The sequence below is a fragment of the Lagenorhynchus albirostris genome, chromosome 4, assembly GCF_949774975.1.
Source record: "Lagenorhynchus albirostris chromosome 4, mLagAlb1.1, whole genome shotgun sequence".
NCBI classification, from domain to species: domain Eukaryota; kingdom Metazoa; phylum Chordata; class Mammalia; order Artiodactyla; family Delphinidae; genus Lagenorhynchus; species Lagenorhynchus albirostris.
Genome location: NC_083098.1, coordinates 115,903,810 through 115,920,038, shown reverse-complemented (window position 1 = coordinate 115,920,038; position 16,229 = coordinate 115,903,810). Strand labels below are relative to the sequence as shown.

Below are 16,229 nucleotides of genomic sequence, written 5' to 3'. Positions count from 1 at the left end.
AGCCCTCTCTCCAGGAAACCCAAGTTCTTCCAAGCCTTCCTAATATGAAAACCATGAGGCATAAAATTAGCAAGTAATAAGAAATTTCACTTTCAATTTCATAATATTAAAGTTGTCCCTCGGTGTCCACAGGGAATTGGTTCCAGGAACCCCCACTGTTGCCAAAATTCAAGGATGCTCAAGTCCCTTAGGTGAAATGGCCTAGTACAGTCGAGCCTCTGTGTCGGTGGGTTCCATGTCGGTGTGTTCCACCCGCGCACACACACACGACACACACATCTTCATGGAGTTCTCATGTTCTCATTTCTAAACCCAGATATTGTAAGTGAAAACTTACTCCAACTCATGAAACATTTCAAATTCACAAGTGTTTACGTTTGGGCACAGAAATCTTTACCAACATCGACCTACTCTATAATCATGAAGAAGGTCTTCTAAACAGCAATAAGAAAGTATGTTAAGTTTTCATATCTACCTGTACATCAGTATTTGAATTTTCAATGTGCTTTTCATTGGAAGGGAAAATTTCATGCTATACAAAGGATAGAAAATAATAAAATCATACATCATCTATTTATCATACTTCACACAGGGAGGAAGAGTACTTGTTTTGTAAAGACCAACAGGATACACGATGCAAAGAAAATTGCAAAGCTGTGCATTGCCAACACGACACAGGTGTACACCACATGAGGATATGAAACAAGCCAGCACTAATGGGTGTGTTGACAGCTATGAGTCTACACTGTGTTTCTCCCAAAGTGCACTAGTGTGTTTGTTATGTGTTACTTTACTTTTTTATTTGTTTTAGAAATCCTCAAGCCCACCCCTAAACACAGTGGCTAAGTACTAGGAGTGAAGATGAACCTGCCTGGAAAACAGTTGTTGTCAGTGAGTCTCTTAGACTCATATTGATGTTAGGGAACCAATTCCCCCCTTAGACCCATATCTATCTGGGAGGTACTACGGACGGAGTTCATATCTCATGTAGACCAGACACTGTCTGTATAATAAATGTATAAGAGCATCTTTAATCTTTGCAACAATTCTATAAAGCAGTGTTTACCTATCTTACCTTATCATATAATCACCAGGACAGTATTCATTAAAAAATATAGATTTCTGGACCACATCCAGTCGTACAGAATTAGTCTCTATGAGGAGTCTGTGAATAAGTAGTTTTTAAAGACACCTCATGAGATTTTTAAGATTAGGTAAGGGAAACGCTGCTGAAGGTAGTATTATACCCATTTTATCAAGGAGGAAACAGAGACTCAGCTAAGTAACTGTATAACAAATTAACTGTGAAGGTGTAATTCAAATTGCAATATAACTCCAAATTTCTACCGACCATGTTACCTTGCTGCAGGTCATGAGGTCAAACAAATTTTAAGGCTACAATGAAAATTCTGTATTATAGACATTCAATTCTGGATTTAAAAGAAAATGTAAAATTGTGTAGTTTCTTCCTCTGTTTTGGTTAGGACAGTTATACTGAACCAATTGCAGAATTATAAAGGGCTTCATAATTATATGCGGAGTATAAAGGGCTCCAACCACTGCTGCCAAAGCATTCTAGAAATGCTTTTTGAATATGGGATAGAAGTGTTCTGTCCTATATATTCCAAATGAGGGCAGAATGGTCAAAAACAAGCAAAAATAAAAAGCCATGTACTGTTTAGATTTCTCTAGGTGCTGAGACCATATGGGAAGGGTTCCTCTTCCCATTCACTCCTTGATCAACAGCAGTAATGGACATGTTACAGTTGAGAATATGGTCTATGTTCAAAGTAGAGAATTCCCTGGAATCCCTTTTCTGCTTAATGACATACAGAGAACAGGGTGAAGCAACTAAAGTTGGAGAGGACCCTGCCTTTATTTCACAGAATTATTGTTTCTTAGGATTTAAATGAGGCTTTCTGAATACATTGGGGAGGTTAATGAACCCCTGGCAGAAATCTATCATTCCTAATTTATAATCCAGGCAGTATTAGTAGAAATTCTCTCAATTTTGAACTTTTATATCAAAAATCAAATGTCTAACAAACTTAGCCTTGAAATGAATATGTATAAAAGGTATTCAAAGGTTTTCCACGGTGTGCACAGCATGAATTGTTTTAGGGAATCAATTTCCAGATCCTTAACTTCCGTGGTTCTTTTTCTTATAATTGTCTGGAATATGCCTGTGTTTACAATAAGTCTTTTGCTATTTTATGTGGGAAAAAAAGAAAAACCGTCACGCATTCCAAATCTTGATATATTGCATTAGCCAGAGGTATAAAATCCACTTTTGGATGTAAAACTAAAATAGAATTTGGAATATTGGTTTTAACAAAGATATTCTTAATGGTTGATCAGGGCATCCTAAATGTACAAAGGCACTTTCTTTCCTTCCCTTATCTTCTTCTTGGATTGATCCCTTGATCATTATGTAGTATCCTTCCTTGTCCCTTGTAACAGTCTTTATTTTAGTCTATTTTTTCTGATACGAGTATTGCTACTCCAGATTTCTTTTGATTCCCATTTGCATGGAATACCTTTTTCCATCCCCTCACTTTCAGTCTGTATGTGTCCCTAGATCTGAAATGGGTCTCTTGTAGACAGCATATATACAGGTCTTGTTTTTGTATCCATTCAGCCAGTCTACGTTTTTTGGTTGGAGCATTTAATCCATTTACATTTAAGGTAATTATCGATATGTATGTTCTTATTGCCATTTTTTAAATTGTTTTGGATTTGTTTTTGTAGGTCTTTTTTCTTCCCTTCCTCTTTTGTTCTCTTGTGATTCGATGACTATCTCTAGTGTTGTGTTTGGAGTGCTTGTTCTTTTTTGTGTGTGTATCTGTTGTAGTTTTTTGGTTTGAAGTTCCCATGAGGTTTTGATATAGCAGTCTCTCTATATATACAAGGTTGTTTTAAGTTGCTGGTCTCTTAATTTCAAATCCATTTCCCATTTCCTGCATTTGTGCTCTCCTCTTCTCATGGTTGCTGGTTTTGATATCATACTTGTATGTGGATGATTTCCTACTTTTACTGTATGTTTGCCTTTACTGGTGAGCTTTCCCATTTGTGATTTTCTTGTTTCTAGTTGTGGCCTCTTTTTTTTTTTTCCCCCACCTAGAGAGGTTTCTTTAGCATTTGTTGTAAAGCTGGTTTGGTGGTGCTGAATTCTCTTTGCTTTTGCTTATCTGTAAAGCTTTTGATTTCTTCATTGAATCTGAAGGAGAGCCTTACTGGATAGAATATTCTTGGTTGTAGGTTTTTCCTTTTCATCACTTTAAATATCCTTCTCTTATTACTAATTTTTAAAAAGTGAATCTTGGCCCCAGTTGGAAAGTTCTGGATATAGAACATTCAAAATAGTTGTTATGACTTGTGCGTTTTAAAATTTAACTGAATGTCTTCTAAGACTAACTTGTTCAAGGAAGAATCTCATCTATTGGTAAATATGTTGTGATTTATTTTAGGATCAGGCTGCATTGATCAATATTTTACTGAATCATGAAAAATTACTGTGAACTTCACCTTATAAAATGTTTAATGTTATATATCGTATTAATAAAACAAACTTAAACTTATGCTGAAACATTTTACATGTCAAATGCAATGATACATGTTTTTCAAAATTAGTTTAGGGGTAATGCAGGCAAAACATTTGTAGATCACAGAACATAGTTGTTAGTGTCTGGATCATAGCTGGTGTTCAATAAATAAAAGCTGAATAAATAATTATTGAATACTGAATGAATACCCAAGCAGCCACCCTAAGAACCTATGGCACAGATCCAGAACGCCATGAAATATCTGAAAATTTCCTCTCAAATTAAAAATGGCTCAATTCTCCTGGCCTTAGGTTCAGGAATCCTCAAAGATGCATCTAGTAAACCCCTATCCCCTAGAGGTAACTGTGGACAAAGGAAAAGATCAAATTGCCTAGCCTTTGGCAAGAAGTGTGCAACTGCACATGAGCCAGATTGAGTTATATTTCCCTGCACCTCCTGCAGTTGAAATGTTAGGGTTTGAGTTTGAAATGACCACCTTAAAGGATAGCGTATTTTGCATGCTCACTGAAATACAGATCTATCATGTGGAATGTCATGACAAGGGAAATTCATCTTTAAGAACCTAGAGGACACCAGTGTGATCTGGTTTCCCAAATGTAATTGCCAACCCTTTGCCGTGCTCTGTTTAAGACCCCAGACATGTTCCAATCCCCAGCCCTTTGCTGCTGCCTCCCTCTGTCCACTTGCCTCAAATGTTTTTCATTCCCACAGCTGGGTTGTCCCCCTACAGGCTTTCTTCTGCCTGCCCAGCTGATGACGTTTTTCTGCCTCCAGAAGACTTCCGAGATTGTTATAAACAGTGCTTACAGGGGACAAAGGATTGTCCCAATTAAACACAACAACAACAAAACTAGGACAGTCTTGCAAGAATCCGAATGGGTGGGTAGCCGACATGAACACTTTATGTTGTTTCTCTCTTCTTCATTCCCCCCATCATTAAACAGGAACATGTCATTGTTTTGAAAGCTTGGGAGTTAAACTAAGGTTTTAGCTGTGGCCAAAGGTCTATTGAATAGTCAGTCAGTGCTGCTGAGATACCTGAAACACTTTTTCTCATTTCATAATCACTTCACTGTTGCACTGGGGTGTTCTAAGGGATGGGCAGTAATTGGAGAATAAGAATAAATTCAGCCCTAAATCTAAGTCTTGATTTAACAGGCCTTTTCTCCCTGCAGGTTTAAGAATAATTGAAAAAAAAAAGGCTCAATTAGTTTAAATAAGATGCAGTAACATTTTATTTTTTCATTAGAATATTATTTAATTATCATTATTTGCATGATGGGATTTTGCTTATAACTCTGATTACACTGAGTTTAAGTGGACAGAAAACTGTTGTCACAAAAATGGAATGGAAGATGTTGTTTACAGTCTTGTGTTTTCCGCCAGTATTCTGTTTTTTCCAACAGCTGCAGTAGGACATGCTGTTGGTATTTGGAGGCTTCTAGAAAGAGAAGTGGCCAAGTTTATTTTCCTAATCTCTAAATTCAGCACATAGGTCACCACTCAAACACCTTTTCTATGTGTGCATTAATAGTCATTATTAAATGCTCTCAGTCACGACACCTTACAAGGAGGCCTAAAAGCCAGGGCAGGGCTCTGATCCCCAAGTGTTCTGCTGCTGAGCACATGTGATTTATCTGCAGAAGTTACTTAACCTCTCTTCACTTCATTGTTAAAACTGTAATAAATAAATGTTCTAGATTAGCAAAAATATCCTTTATACTAAAAAAGGAATGCTCCCTTCTGACAGACTTATTTTCAAGCTGTGTCCAATATGTTCACTCTTATTTTAGTCCGTGTCAATGATAACTAGCACTGCTATTTATGGGAACAACTGTATTTTTAGCCTAGAAAGGGGGTTGGGAAAAACTTCTCTGTTTTGTTGGCCTGATCATGGACAGCTCTCATGTTTTCTTAATTTATGGCCCATCATCTGCTATTATTAGATATCACAAATGAATTTATCCCCTAAGTGTGACTAAAGCTAAGTCATGAATGATTCTGCATGAAGGCGAGTATTCCTGGATGCTCAGGCAACCAAATTTCTGATTCAGTTTTGGAACTTTTAGTACAGGAGGGGCATGTATAAAGTCTCTCCCTAATTCTTTCACTTGATTTGCAGTCTTCCACACAGACTGTCATTGTTCCTAAACTCCAGTAAATGAAGAACCATAAAAATTGGCTATTAATAATTTCCATAGCAGGTTAAGAAAATCAGTCTTATTCATTTATAAAATAAGTACCAGGGAAGCATATTATTATTTTTGTTAAATGGAAACTTAAGACTAAGGTACTCAAATGTAAAAATCATCATTAAATGGGACCTTTGGAGGCCAAAGTAAAGGGAAAGGATTTTTCCGTGGGAAAGCTTCTTAATGACACTTTTATTAATGAATATAATTCCCTTCAGTGGTCTGTTAATTGCCACAGGTCACTTCTTCAGGATTCTCCATAACTACTTTAACTATGTGCTTTTCTTTCTGTCTCTCTCTCCCAATCTCCCTCCCTCCCTCCCTCGCCTAATATGATACCATTTCCAGACATGTTAAAAGGGTTAATGTAGGAAAAACCCAATAGCAAGCTGCAGAGCCTCATACTTGAGTTGAAAACTCTTTACTAAAAAATAATGCATTAGGCTGAAAACATGAGAATTGGTATTAATGGGTCAGAGTCATAGTTCCTCCTGTTCTGTATTCTCTTGCTAATGGTTACACCGAGGGAAACTTTATGGCTGACTAGATCCATCCTGGGGGAACACTGATTTCAGATGTTTCTGAAATATCACTTGCTTTCCCTAAACTTGTTTCAATCAATTTTTCTCATCCATTCATGATGTTTTAGGTGGCATATGTTTACTTCCATTGAAAGAACATGTCCTATTTTTGAGGAAGGAAAAGAAACTTGTGAGACATCAGATGTTTCTTGCAAAACAATTTGGTGAAATAAATGTAAATGAATCAGAAACATGTGAATTGCATTTCAGTTAAAATTAATGGGTTTAAATATGAAGGCAGTAAAGCACTCGGGGGGAAAGAGTGTAGCAAGTCGGGAAGTGACATCTGTTTTGTTTTCATCCGTCTTGGACTCTTGAAAATGGCCTAATACTCTGAATTCAACCTCATTCAGAGTCCCTCTTAAGTCTAACAATGGAGTTATAGAATGGGACAATAGTATTCAAATTAATTTTATAGCTTTATCTGGCTCCAGCTATAATGTGGGCGTCAAACATCGCCACTGTGCAATTTTTCAAAAGCACTTTCAGTTTGAAGTTAGAGGTTTTTCTATTCTCTTCTGAGGGTAAACAGAAAATTGTTATGATGCTAAAAGTGTATTTTTTTCATAGAACAACAGTGTAAAGTTTTCAGAGTCACATATCAACTTCGTATTTATTTCCTCTTTCTAAGATGAACAGATCTAAATGGAAAACACAGGGGGCAGAATGCATACACACGTACGCAGGAGAAGGGCACAGGGAGAAAAGGCGATGGAATAGAGTGAGAGAGAACGAGAGAGGAGGGAAGGAATAAGCAATGCATGCAGGGGTGAGGTCATCAAGCCTCATTTCAAAAGTAAAGCGCTCAAACCACACTACTTATTTTAATGTCACAAAAATTTTATCCCATAGTTTTATAGTCATATTTATGCTTGCTTAAAAACTACATAGCTTTTTATTTTTATATTTTTTCAATTTTAAAAAAATGCATTACTCTGAAAAGCAGGGAAAAAAATGAACTACAAAAATGAAAAAAAGGACTTACAAATAATTTTCCCTGTCAACATGCCTCAAAATTCGAGTACTGTAAGTTTGATGTGATATTTCAGTTTCTCAACTCTCAGTCTCTGAAAACAGGGACATTTTAAGTGTTCCAGTAACTTGCAAGAGACAAGGAGTATATAACTGGATTGTGTGTTTATATATATATATATTCTTTTGTTTTTGAGATAATATATGACACTGCTTAAGTAGCCTTCTGAACATACAACCTGGTAGAGAAATGTAGGAACAGAAGTCCTTTCTGTGTAAGTTGAAGGTACAGTAAACCATAGGGCTGTTTTTGTGTGTTAAGAGCCTGCTGTTTTGTTTCCTGAGAACATGAGGTTGTATCAGTCATTGGAGTTCAGCGTCTCTCTGACCACTCAGAGCTCTGCTGCTGCTCACCACTGAGTTTGGAATGAAGATGCTGTTCCTTGATTTCTTTGTGCCAAAAGGTTCATCGCTTCAAACTCTTCTTAGAAGCGTCTCCCCCCTTTGCCCCTCTATCTGTTCCATAATTGGGCAGGAGATGTGTTTTAGCTGCTACCACAGCCCTTTGTTGCTTTATTTAACCTTCTCCTCATCCTAGTTTAGTGGATAAAAAACGGAGTGGCTAGGCTGTTTCATTTACACCTTAAATCAGTGGCAATATAACATTTAGAACTGGTTTTGAGCTCCCAGAGTCACTCTTTAGGGCTCTACTAATCAACATAAAGTCTAAATCCTAACCCCTAATTTGTGTCAATGAAAATATATGAATAGTGCCAACTTTATCTTCCTCACCATCAACAGTAAATATTTATAAAGTCCTCAGTTAAGTAACTTACTATGTAATATCTCTGCTGAGCACATTATTACAATGGTATACTTCCTTTGAGGAGGGATACATTGTGATTTATTTTCCATCATGATTTGGTGCAGTAACTTTTTGTTACAAGATCTAATCTTTGCTTTTGGTGTTGTTGTTCCACTTCATGACAGGCCTACCCTTGTAGCAGTGATAAGGAATGTGAAGTTGGAAGATACTGCCACAGTCCCCACCAAGGATCTTCGGCCTGCATGGTGTGTCGAAGGAAAAAGAAGCGCTGCCATAGAGATGGCATGTGTTGTCCTGGCACCCGCTGCAATAATGGTAAAGGTCTCGCTCAGTGTTGAAGGGCCTCTTTCCTTTCATGTAGGAGGCCTGGCTACCAAGTTAGGCTGCCTTCGCCTTAGTCAGACTCCTGAAATGTAAGGAGCCTTTCAAAATTGGCAGGAATGGGATCAGGGTTTAGATATGTATAAGATTACCTGGATTCCCTCTCAAATCTTAGTTTTCCTGGGCTCTGACCATCTCCTATAATTTATAATCTATGCTGATCTAGGATTTGCCATATTGAAATGTTGCATATAAATAGCTAGATGTTCTATTCCACTAAACACTTAAGCAAATATGTGCAAAGGAACCAAAGAAAGGAACATGCTATGATTTAGCAATACACTTGTGAATCTGTTTTCCATTTCCATACTAGTTTCATACTTTTACTCTTATACTCAAGGTGTCCTCTTTTTTTTTTCGGTACGCAGGCCTCTCACTGCTAATGGCTTCTCCCGCTGCGGAGCACAGGCTCCGGACGCACAGGCTCAGCGGCCATGGCTCACGGGCCCTGCCGCTCCGCGGCACATGGGATCCTCCCAGACCAGGGCACGAACCCGTGTCCCCTGCATCGGCAGGTGGACTCCCAACCACTGCGCCACCAGGGAAGCCCCCAAGGTGTCTTCTTTTGAAGGCCCTACCCCGTGGCATGCACAAATGCTGACGGAGTGATTGGTTCCTCCAAAAGGAGACACAGGAGTCTATTCCCTGGCCTTCACCCAATCTCAATGAGCTTAGAAGCAGACAATTCAGCATTAACGATAAAATGAAGAACCAACAACAACACATGGTAAAACCATTAAATAATTGCAGAAGGTGATCAGAAACATACACTTATTCATACAAAACAACATAATCAGGCTCATAATCCTATACTTATTCCTGATCTCTGGGCATAGTCCTATTGGAAGTACCCTGGACAAGAAGAGGTGAAGAGAAGACCTCATACCATTAGAGGTGTTTACAGTGTAGACAAGGATTATACTGTTGATTGAAAAAGGAACCTTGATCTTTTTCTGATCAGATGTCTGATTAGACAATTTTAAGGTATTAAGAGCTAATAATAATTTAATACTTTACTATGTCACTATTCTAAGCACTTCGCATGTATTCACAGTAATTTAGTGAAATGAATTCTGTTTTCATCCTTAGTTTTGCCCAAGGTCACTTGGTCTTGAGGGTGGCAAGATTCAAATCAAGAAATCCTGGCTCAGGACCATACTATTCAATTCTCAGTCTGGACAAATATATAAATAAATGAATAGATGAATGAATAGACAGATGATAGATAAATGGCTTCATACCTCACATCAGGAGAATACTTGGATAAGAATCCATTTTAGAGAACTGAATAAGTCTAACTAATTACCTGACCATCTCCAGGCATCTGTATCCCCGTCACTGAGAGCATCTTAACTGCTCACATCCCAGCTCTGGACGGCACTCGGCACAGAGATGGAAACCACGGTCACTACTCAAACCACGACTTGGGATGGCAGAATCTAGGAAGAACACACACTAAGATGTCACATATAAAAGGTAGGGATATCTGTAGCTCTATGTTTACTTTTTCTTGTTTTATAATGAAGTAAAAGAAAAATATCGATAATTAATTCCATTGGTTTTGTGTGCAATTTGAAAAAAAATATTGGGAAGTTACTTTAATAGCAAGATTTTAACTGAATTTCTTAATTCTTAATTTTGAGGATGCTAGAGGTTTCTTAGAGATCTTAAATTGTTAGAAAATACATATTGCAAGAATTTCAGTACCCTAATTAACCATGCCATTTTCTAAACAGCCTTTTTACAGGATGTTTAGAATAAATCTTTTATACAAGCATTTCTCTTCCATATTCAAGCATAAAGCATTCCAAAAAATAAATGGGAAAATGTTTGCTGCCATACGATTAAATCACTAAGATTTAGAGTCTTTTTCTCATCTTTGCAGATTCAAAAATTGTATTTCACTTAACAACCAGATAATACACTGCGCATAAACCAATTTACCAAAAATAATTGAGATTACATATGCCCATAAAATGCCCTTCCTTGTGTCAAAGTATTTGGGAAGCCTAATCACTAACAGTAAAATTTAAAAGTATGAAATTATTGAACCCAGTTACTAATAGTAAAATTTTGAAAAATAGAAATACCTATATTTTTTTTGTTTTGAAATACCTATATTTTTAAAGGAAGTTTTTGCAAGTGTATTCTGCGGAGCACTATTCTTTCAAGACGTTCTGTGAATGAAAGAGCCCTGCGTTCAAGAGTTTTGTAATAAGGCATCTCCCATTTCTGGAACTTTATAATTAACATTGATATACTGAAGTCCAGCAATGAGGAAAACTGGTTAACTTTTTTAAACATTGTATTTCCCTGGCTTACTTGACCACAAAACCATTTCCCCACATTTTCACCTTCTGCCGAGCTAGTATCCTAGAGAATATCTGACCTATTAGTCCAACCTGGAATACTAATGGTCAAATCAGTAGGGCTACAGAGACTGACAATTCCTCTTCAATTATCCCTTGTCTACACTCCCTGAAGGCCTAAGTGCTTTATCCACATCTCCTATTTCTAGTCCACCGAATTCACATGCATTTGTTAGTACCTGAGTATCCGTCTTTATTCTGACAGATATCTATGTCACAGTACAGTTTCAAATTTATTGCTTTTATCTAATTATATGTGGAATTTTCTGATGGCAGCCAATAATATATCTTATACAACTCAGCTAGTGAGTTGCATCCACATCACACAGTGGAACTGGTGACATCTGGGCTGACAGCTAACCTTTTAGAACAGGCTTGGCACATTATGGCCGGTGAGCCAATCTGTCCTGTCGCCATTTTTTTTTTTTTTTTTTTTTTTTTTTTGCGGTACGTGGGCCTCTCACTGTTGTGGCCTCTCCCGCTGCGGAGCACAGGCTCCGGACGCGCAGGCTCAGCGGCCATGGCCCACGGGCCCAGCCGCTCCGCGGCATGTGGGATCTTCCCGGACCGGGGCACGAACCCATGTCCCCTGCATCGGCAGGCGGACTCTCAACCACTGCGCCACCAGGGAAGCCCCTGCCGCCATTTTTGTAAATAATGTTTTATTGTAACACAGACTTGCCCATTCACGTAGGCATATTTATCTATGGCGGTTTTTATGATACAACAGCAGGATGAGGAGCTGTGACACAGATCACATGGCCTAAAAAGTTTAAAGTATTTACAATCTGGCAGGTTACAAAGAATCTTGTTGACTAGTACTTTTTTATAAAGATTACACATCAACGCAGCTGTGATGTGTGGGTGTTCTTTGCTAACTTGATTGTTTTTCTGAATTAAATACCCAGATTTGTGCTCCTACGTCATTTTTATGATGGGTTCTTGGTTGACCCTGGGGCTATCTGCCCTTGCTCTGCTCCACTCTGTATCTCAGCTTTTTATAGACTTCATTTCCTGGGCTCCCCGTCAGATGGCTTCCGACCACATGGGTTTGCCTGTGGTGAGACTGAGAGGTAGAGGAAGGGAAAAGCCAACAGATTCTCTCTGCCTCAGGTAGTGTTTCTGGCAGAGCTGTACCTTGTTGGGGCCTCAGCTCCTGCCAGGTGGGCCTGTTGGGATTCCAGTTCCCACCCTTGCCCCGTTCAGATACCACCGGCTCCTTTGGCTCCTCCAGACTAAATGTGGTAGTGGCTTCCTGTTGTGTTGCTTTACCATCCTCTGGTACTTCTTAGCCCTGCCACTCACTACCTATGTGACCAGTTCTCTGCATTAAATATCTTCTCTTTTGAATACTCAGAGATTCTGTGTTCCTGGCTAGATTTTAACCGATACATGGTCTCTAGGAGTCCCAGACAATTACAGCCTTCTCCTTGAATCAGAGTTGTTTACTCTTTCCAAGAAGATACCAAATTAATTAATTTGAAAGCAATTCTGTTTACTTATTTTCACTCACCTAGTAAACAAAAAAAGAACAGAGAAATATCTAAAAGCACACCATGCCAAAGTAAGGAGAAGATTTTTTTTCTAAAGTGTCATGGTGAAATATTTTGGTCATCATCTCCGTAGGGCATGAAGGAGACCCCTGTCTACGATCATCAGACTGCATTGAAGGGTTTTGCTGTGCTCGTCACTTCTGGACCAAAATCTGCAAACCAGTGCTCCATCAGGGAGAAGTCTGTACCAAGCAACGCAAGAAGGGCTCTCACGGGCTGGAAATCTTCCAGCGGTGTGACTGTGCAAAAGGCCTTTCTTGTAAAGTATGGAAAGATGCCACCTACTCCTCCAAAGCCAGACTCCACGTGTGCCAGAAAATATGACCCCCTCTGAGGGAAGAAAAGCGTCACTAGCAGACTGTGAATCTGTGTATTTAATACAGTATAGCATGGGGGAAACCAGGATTTGGATTTCAGAAGGGCTAAAATGAGGAATGTCGTAAGAATATAGATCACAGAAAGAGAAAGAAAATGGAGCAGATTAGAAAGGGTGACGAGTGTGGTACAGTCAGTGTGTTTCCACCATGCACCTTGTTTATGTAAATAATGTATACATTTGTGAAAATGCTATGACTCAAAAAAAAAAAAAAAACAGTGAAATTACTAACGAATACCATGTGACTTTCCAGCAGTTTAGGCTGTGCTAGAGGATCAGGTTCCTTCACATTGGTGATTGATTGACTGCCTATAAAAATAACCTAAAAGCCATATTTCTCTTTAAAGTTATACTTTACTTTAACAACAAGATACTCCCCATATATCCTGGCATACAATAGACTCTAAAACATGAAAGAGGAGTTAAATAGGAAACGAAAGCGTGGAGCAGAGTTAATTTGCAACACAGAATCACCTTTTAATTTGGAACACTACTTCTTACCACTCAAAGATCTTCGTAGATGATAAGAAAAAAAGCAGTCGATATTTTCCAAATAATATCAAAATAATCACAGGTCTTTTGTCTAGTCCTTCAGAAAAAAACAAACTCGTTTTTCCTCACACTGCTTAGTTACATTTTTCAAAACTTTAATTTCACTTATAATTAATAAGAACCAGTATAATAAGACAAAAATAATCCATTCAGATTCTAAAGGATCTAAATTGCATCTCTCTTGATTGTATGTGATTCCTACCCATTTTATTCTCCATATTATACACGTTATTTTTGAATAGCACCAAGCAGAATTTTCAGATTGTAGAAGTTTTAAGATGCCCCAAATAAAAGTTACTAGATCACATTTTTTAAAGCTTTGGCATTTCCTATTTTTGATAGAATTGGACATTTATTCTTTACATACTCTGCAGTATAGTAGGGTAAAGCTGATAAAAGAGATGAGCTACATGTGTCCTGCACTGAAGCACAGCAAGGAACTAAATAGGGAAAACGTTGTCAAGTATTGGCAACACATAGATCGTATGTCTGAAGCACAAACTCACTTTTCACATTTGAAGCCCAAGGCTGCACAACCTAAATGGAAGTTTTCCATGGGATTTGCTATCACAATATTTACTACACAGATGAGTTCAGCGTGAGTTAACAACTACTTGTCCTCAAAATATTTATTTTCTATTTTTGAGGTCCTAAAATAATCTTAACATGAGGAGGCCTCATTAAATGGACTCCAAGGCAGGTAGGATATAGTAAGCTTCCATTGCCCTCGGTAAGCTTCTTTCTAACTGGCTGGCACCATCTGATTTTTTCTGCACCAGCCTCTCTCTGCAACAGCTGTTTCTTTGCCAAAGATAACAGTTTCTGTTTTCTGCAGTCATTGAGATTAAAAAAGTATAAATGGAATAACTTGTAAAATGGACATTTTGCTCATCTACAGAAACCACAGGTTCTAAATTCTTTGAATCCATTTTATTACTTTTTTACTTTACTCAGTTCTAAATATTATGTCTAGAGCATAAAGCAAAAGAGTTATCTTATAGTTGTTACTTTTGACCTTTTCTTTTATAGACCTTAAGTCACTCCTTAATTTTCTTTTACTTAAATCCCAGTTGCAGTCTCACATTCAAGTTCTCCCAGTAGAAACTCAACCTGAGCCTGCATGTCTATTAAGAATTTCAGCTTCCCACATACAAGTATGATTAAGATTTACATTTTCCCCACATGTCCGTTAAAACTTATCAGCTAATCTATCCAAGAACCAAAGTCTGTAAACAAGCAGGTTTCTATAAGCTTGGCAACATGAAAATGGAACATTTTAGTCAAACATTTCTTATATAGCAATCTGGTTTCTGCATTTTTTTCCTTATGTACATCCCTTCAAAAATTATTATTTGAAGTAATTTATTTACAGGAAATGTTAATGAGATGTATTTTCTTATAGAGATATTTCTTACAGAAAGCTCTGTAGCAGAATATATTTGCAGCTATTGACTTTGTAATTTAGGGGAAATGTATAATAAGATAAAATATATTAAATTTTTCTCCTCCAAAAATGGAATTCAAACTTCCTTGTGTTTTGCTTATGGGAAAAACTTTTATAGAATCATAGATTCTCTGAGTTCAAGTGGACTGGGTCTGATGTTGCAGTCTTAGTTGAAATCTTTTGGATGACATCACCATGAGCTGATCCAAGGCAGTTTTACTATTACTGAAGGTGCTTATTTCATGGCAGGACAGCTGTAATTGTTTGTTGAAAGTTCTTTTTTTCATTAAACTAAAGTATTCCAGCTTGTGCTTACCACCCATTTATTCTTACTTTGCCTTCTGGAACATTTTAGAACACAAACTCCACAAACCTCTTTAAAACACTTGAAGTCACCTACCATATTTCCTATAATCTTCTCTCCAGGTTAAAATTTCCCACAATAGAGATGCCAACATGCTTAGGGTATTGGTTCATTCCTCTATGGCACAAAAAAAAATACAAAATATCTTTATCCCTATATAGCTATAGACTGGCCCTGCATGAACTGAAATCTACTTCCTAGGAAGGTCTTTCCTCTGCTTCCTGAATACAAAGATGTCAGGAGTGTTTCACAAACATTATTCACCAATTATGAGACCAGGAGTGGTTGCAAGAGTCCATGTTGTATTAGAGATGTTAATGGGCTGGAAATGTGGAAAATAAACATTCTGTGACATAGTGGAATGGACTGAGTACAGCTATGGCAGCTTAATGATGCTAAAACAGTCCCATAGCTAGAGGTCATGGTTGAAGACATCTCAAGCACTGGTGAAATAATTCCCCACATTATTCTAATTAGTCACTTAGTATATTATTAAATAGTTATCCATTTCTTCAAATCAAGAACATTTATATTTCCAAGCTACAGTGTATTTTTAGATTATAAGAATCATATCGGTGATATTTTTCTTTTCCACTGAGCTCAGTGAGATGCTCTAGAAGTGACGAATTGTCCTGATTTCCTTTTTTAGCCAAGAAACAAAATACCCTATCATAGCCTCAGGATTTGAGGAGGGGAAACAATCCATTACACCTTTCTCCTTCCCCAAATTCAGACCATTTGAGAAAAAGGTTAAGAAAGAAAGGCAGATGACAGATTACCCTATGGCTGATAAAGTTAATATTGGAAAGTGTGGCATGTATCTGTGGGCAAGAGGACACCAGAAAGAGACAGATTCTGTGCCCCTACTCAGGCAATACTAGACAACATCAGTTCTACCTGTTGGAACTGCCCCTGCAAAACTTACAATCTGGATGGGCACAACAGAATGATACACTTTCTTCTCGAAGTTAGTGCCAAAGAAGAAGGGTAGAGAAAGGACAGAACTATGCACTTCTCATCCAATAATCTCATTTGAAATTCTCTAAAACTGGATAA

At 37.8% G+C, this 16,229-nt stretch overlaps 1 protein-coding gene and 1 long non-coding RNA gene across 2 annotated transcripts in view; one reads left to right on the top strand and one right to left on the bottom strand.

Annotated features, from left to right (window-relative positions):
• Positions 1-15,125, top strand: part of DKK2 (dickkopf WNT signaling pathway inhibitor 2) — a 101,718-nt gene extending 86,593 nt beyond the window's left edge. The window contains exons 2-4 of the mRNA XM_060147375.1: positions 8,299-8,449; positions 9,836-9,991; positions 12,511-15,125. Coding sequence (XP_060003358.1) covers positions 8,299-8,449; positions 9,836-9,991; positions 12,511-12,761 — 558 coding nt within the window. The 3' untranslated portion in view covers positions 12,762-15,125. The remainder of the gene's footprint in view (positions 1-8,298; positions 8,450-9,835; positions 9,992-12,510) is intronic.
• LOC132519448 (uncharacterized) lies at positions 145-15,307 on the bottom strand. The gene is made up of 3 exons (XR_009540167.1): positions 15,210-15,307; positions 9,822-9,954; positions 145-306 (listed from the first exon to the last, which is right to left on the bottom strand). It is a non-coding gene; the product is annotated as an uncharacterized LOC132519448 (long non-coding RNA).
• Between the last annotated feature and the right edge of the window lie 922 nt (positions 15,308-16,229).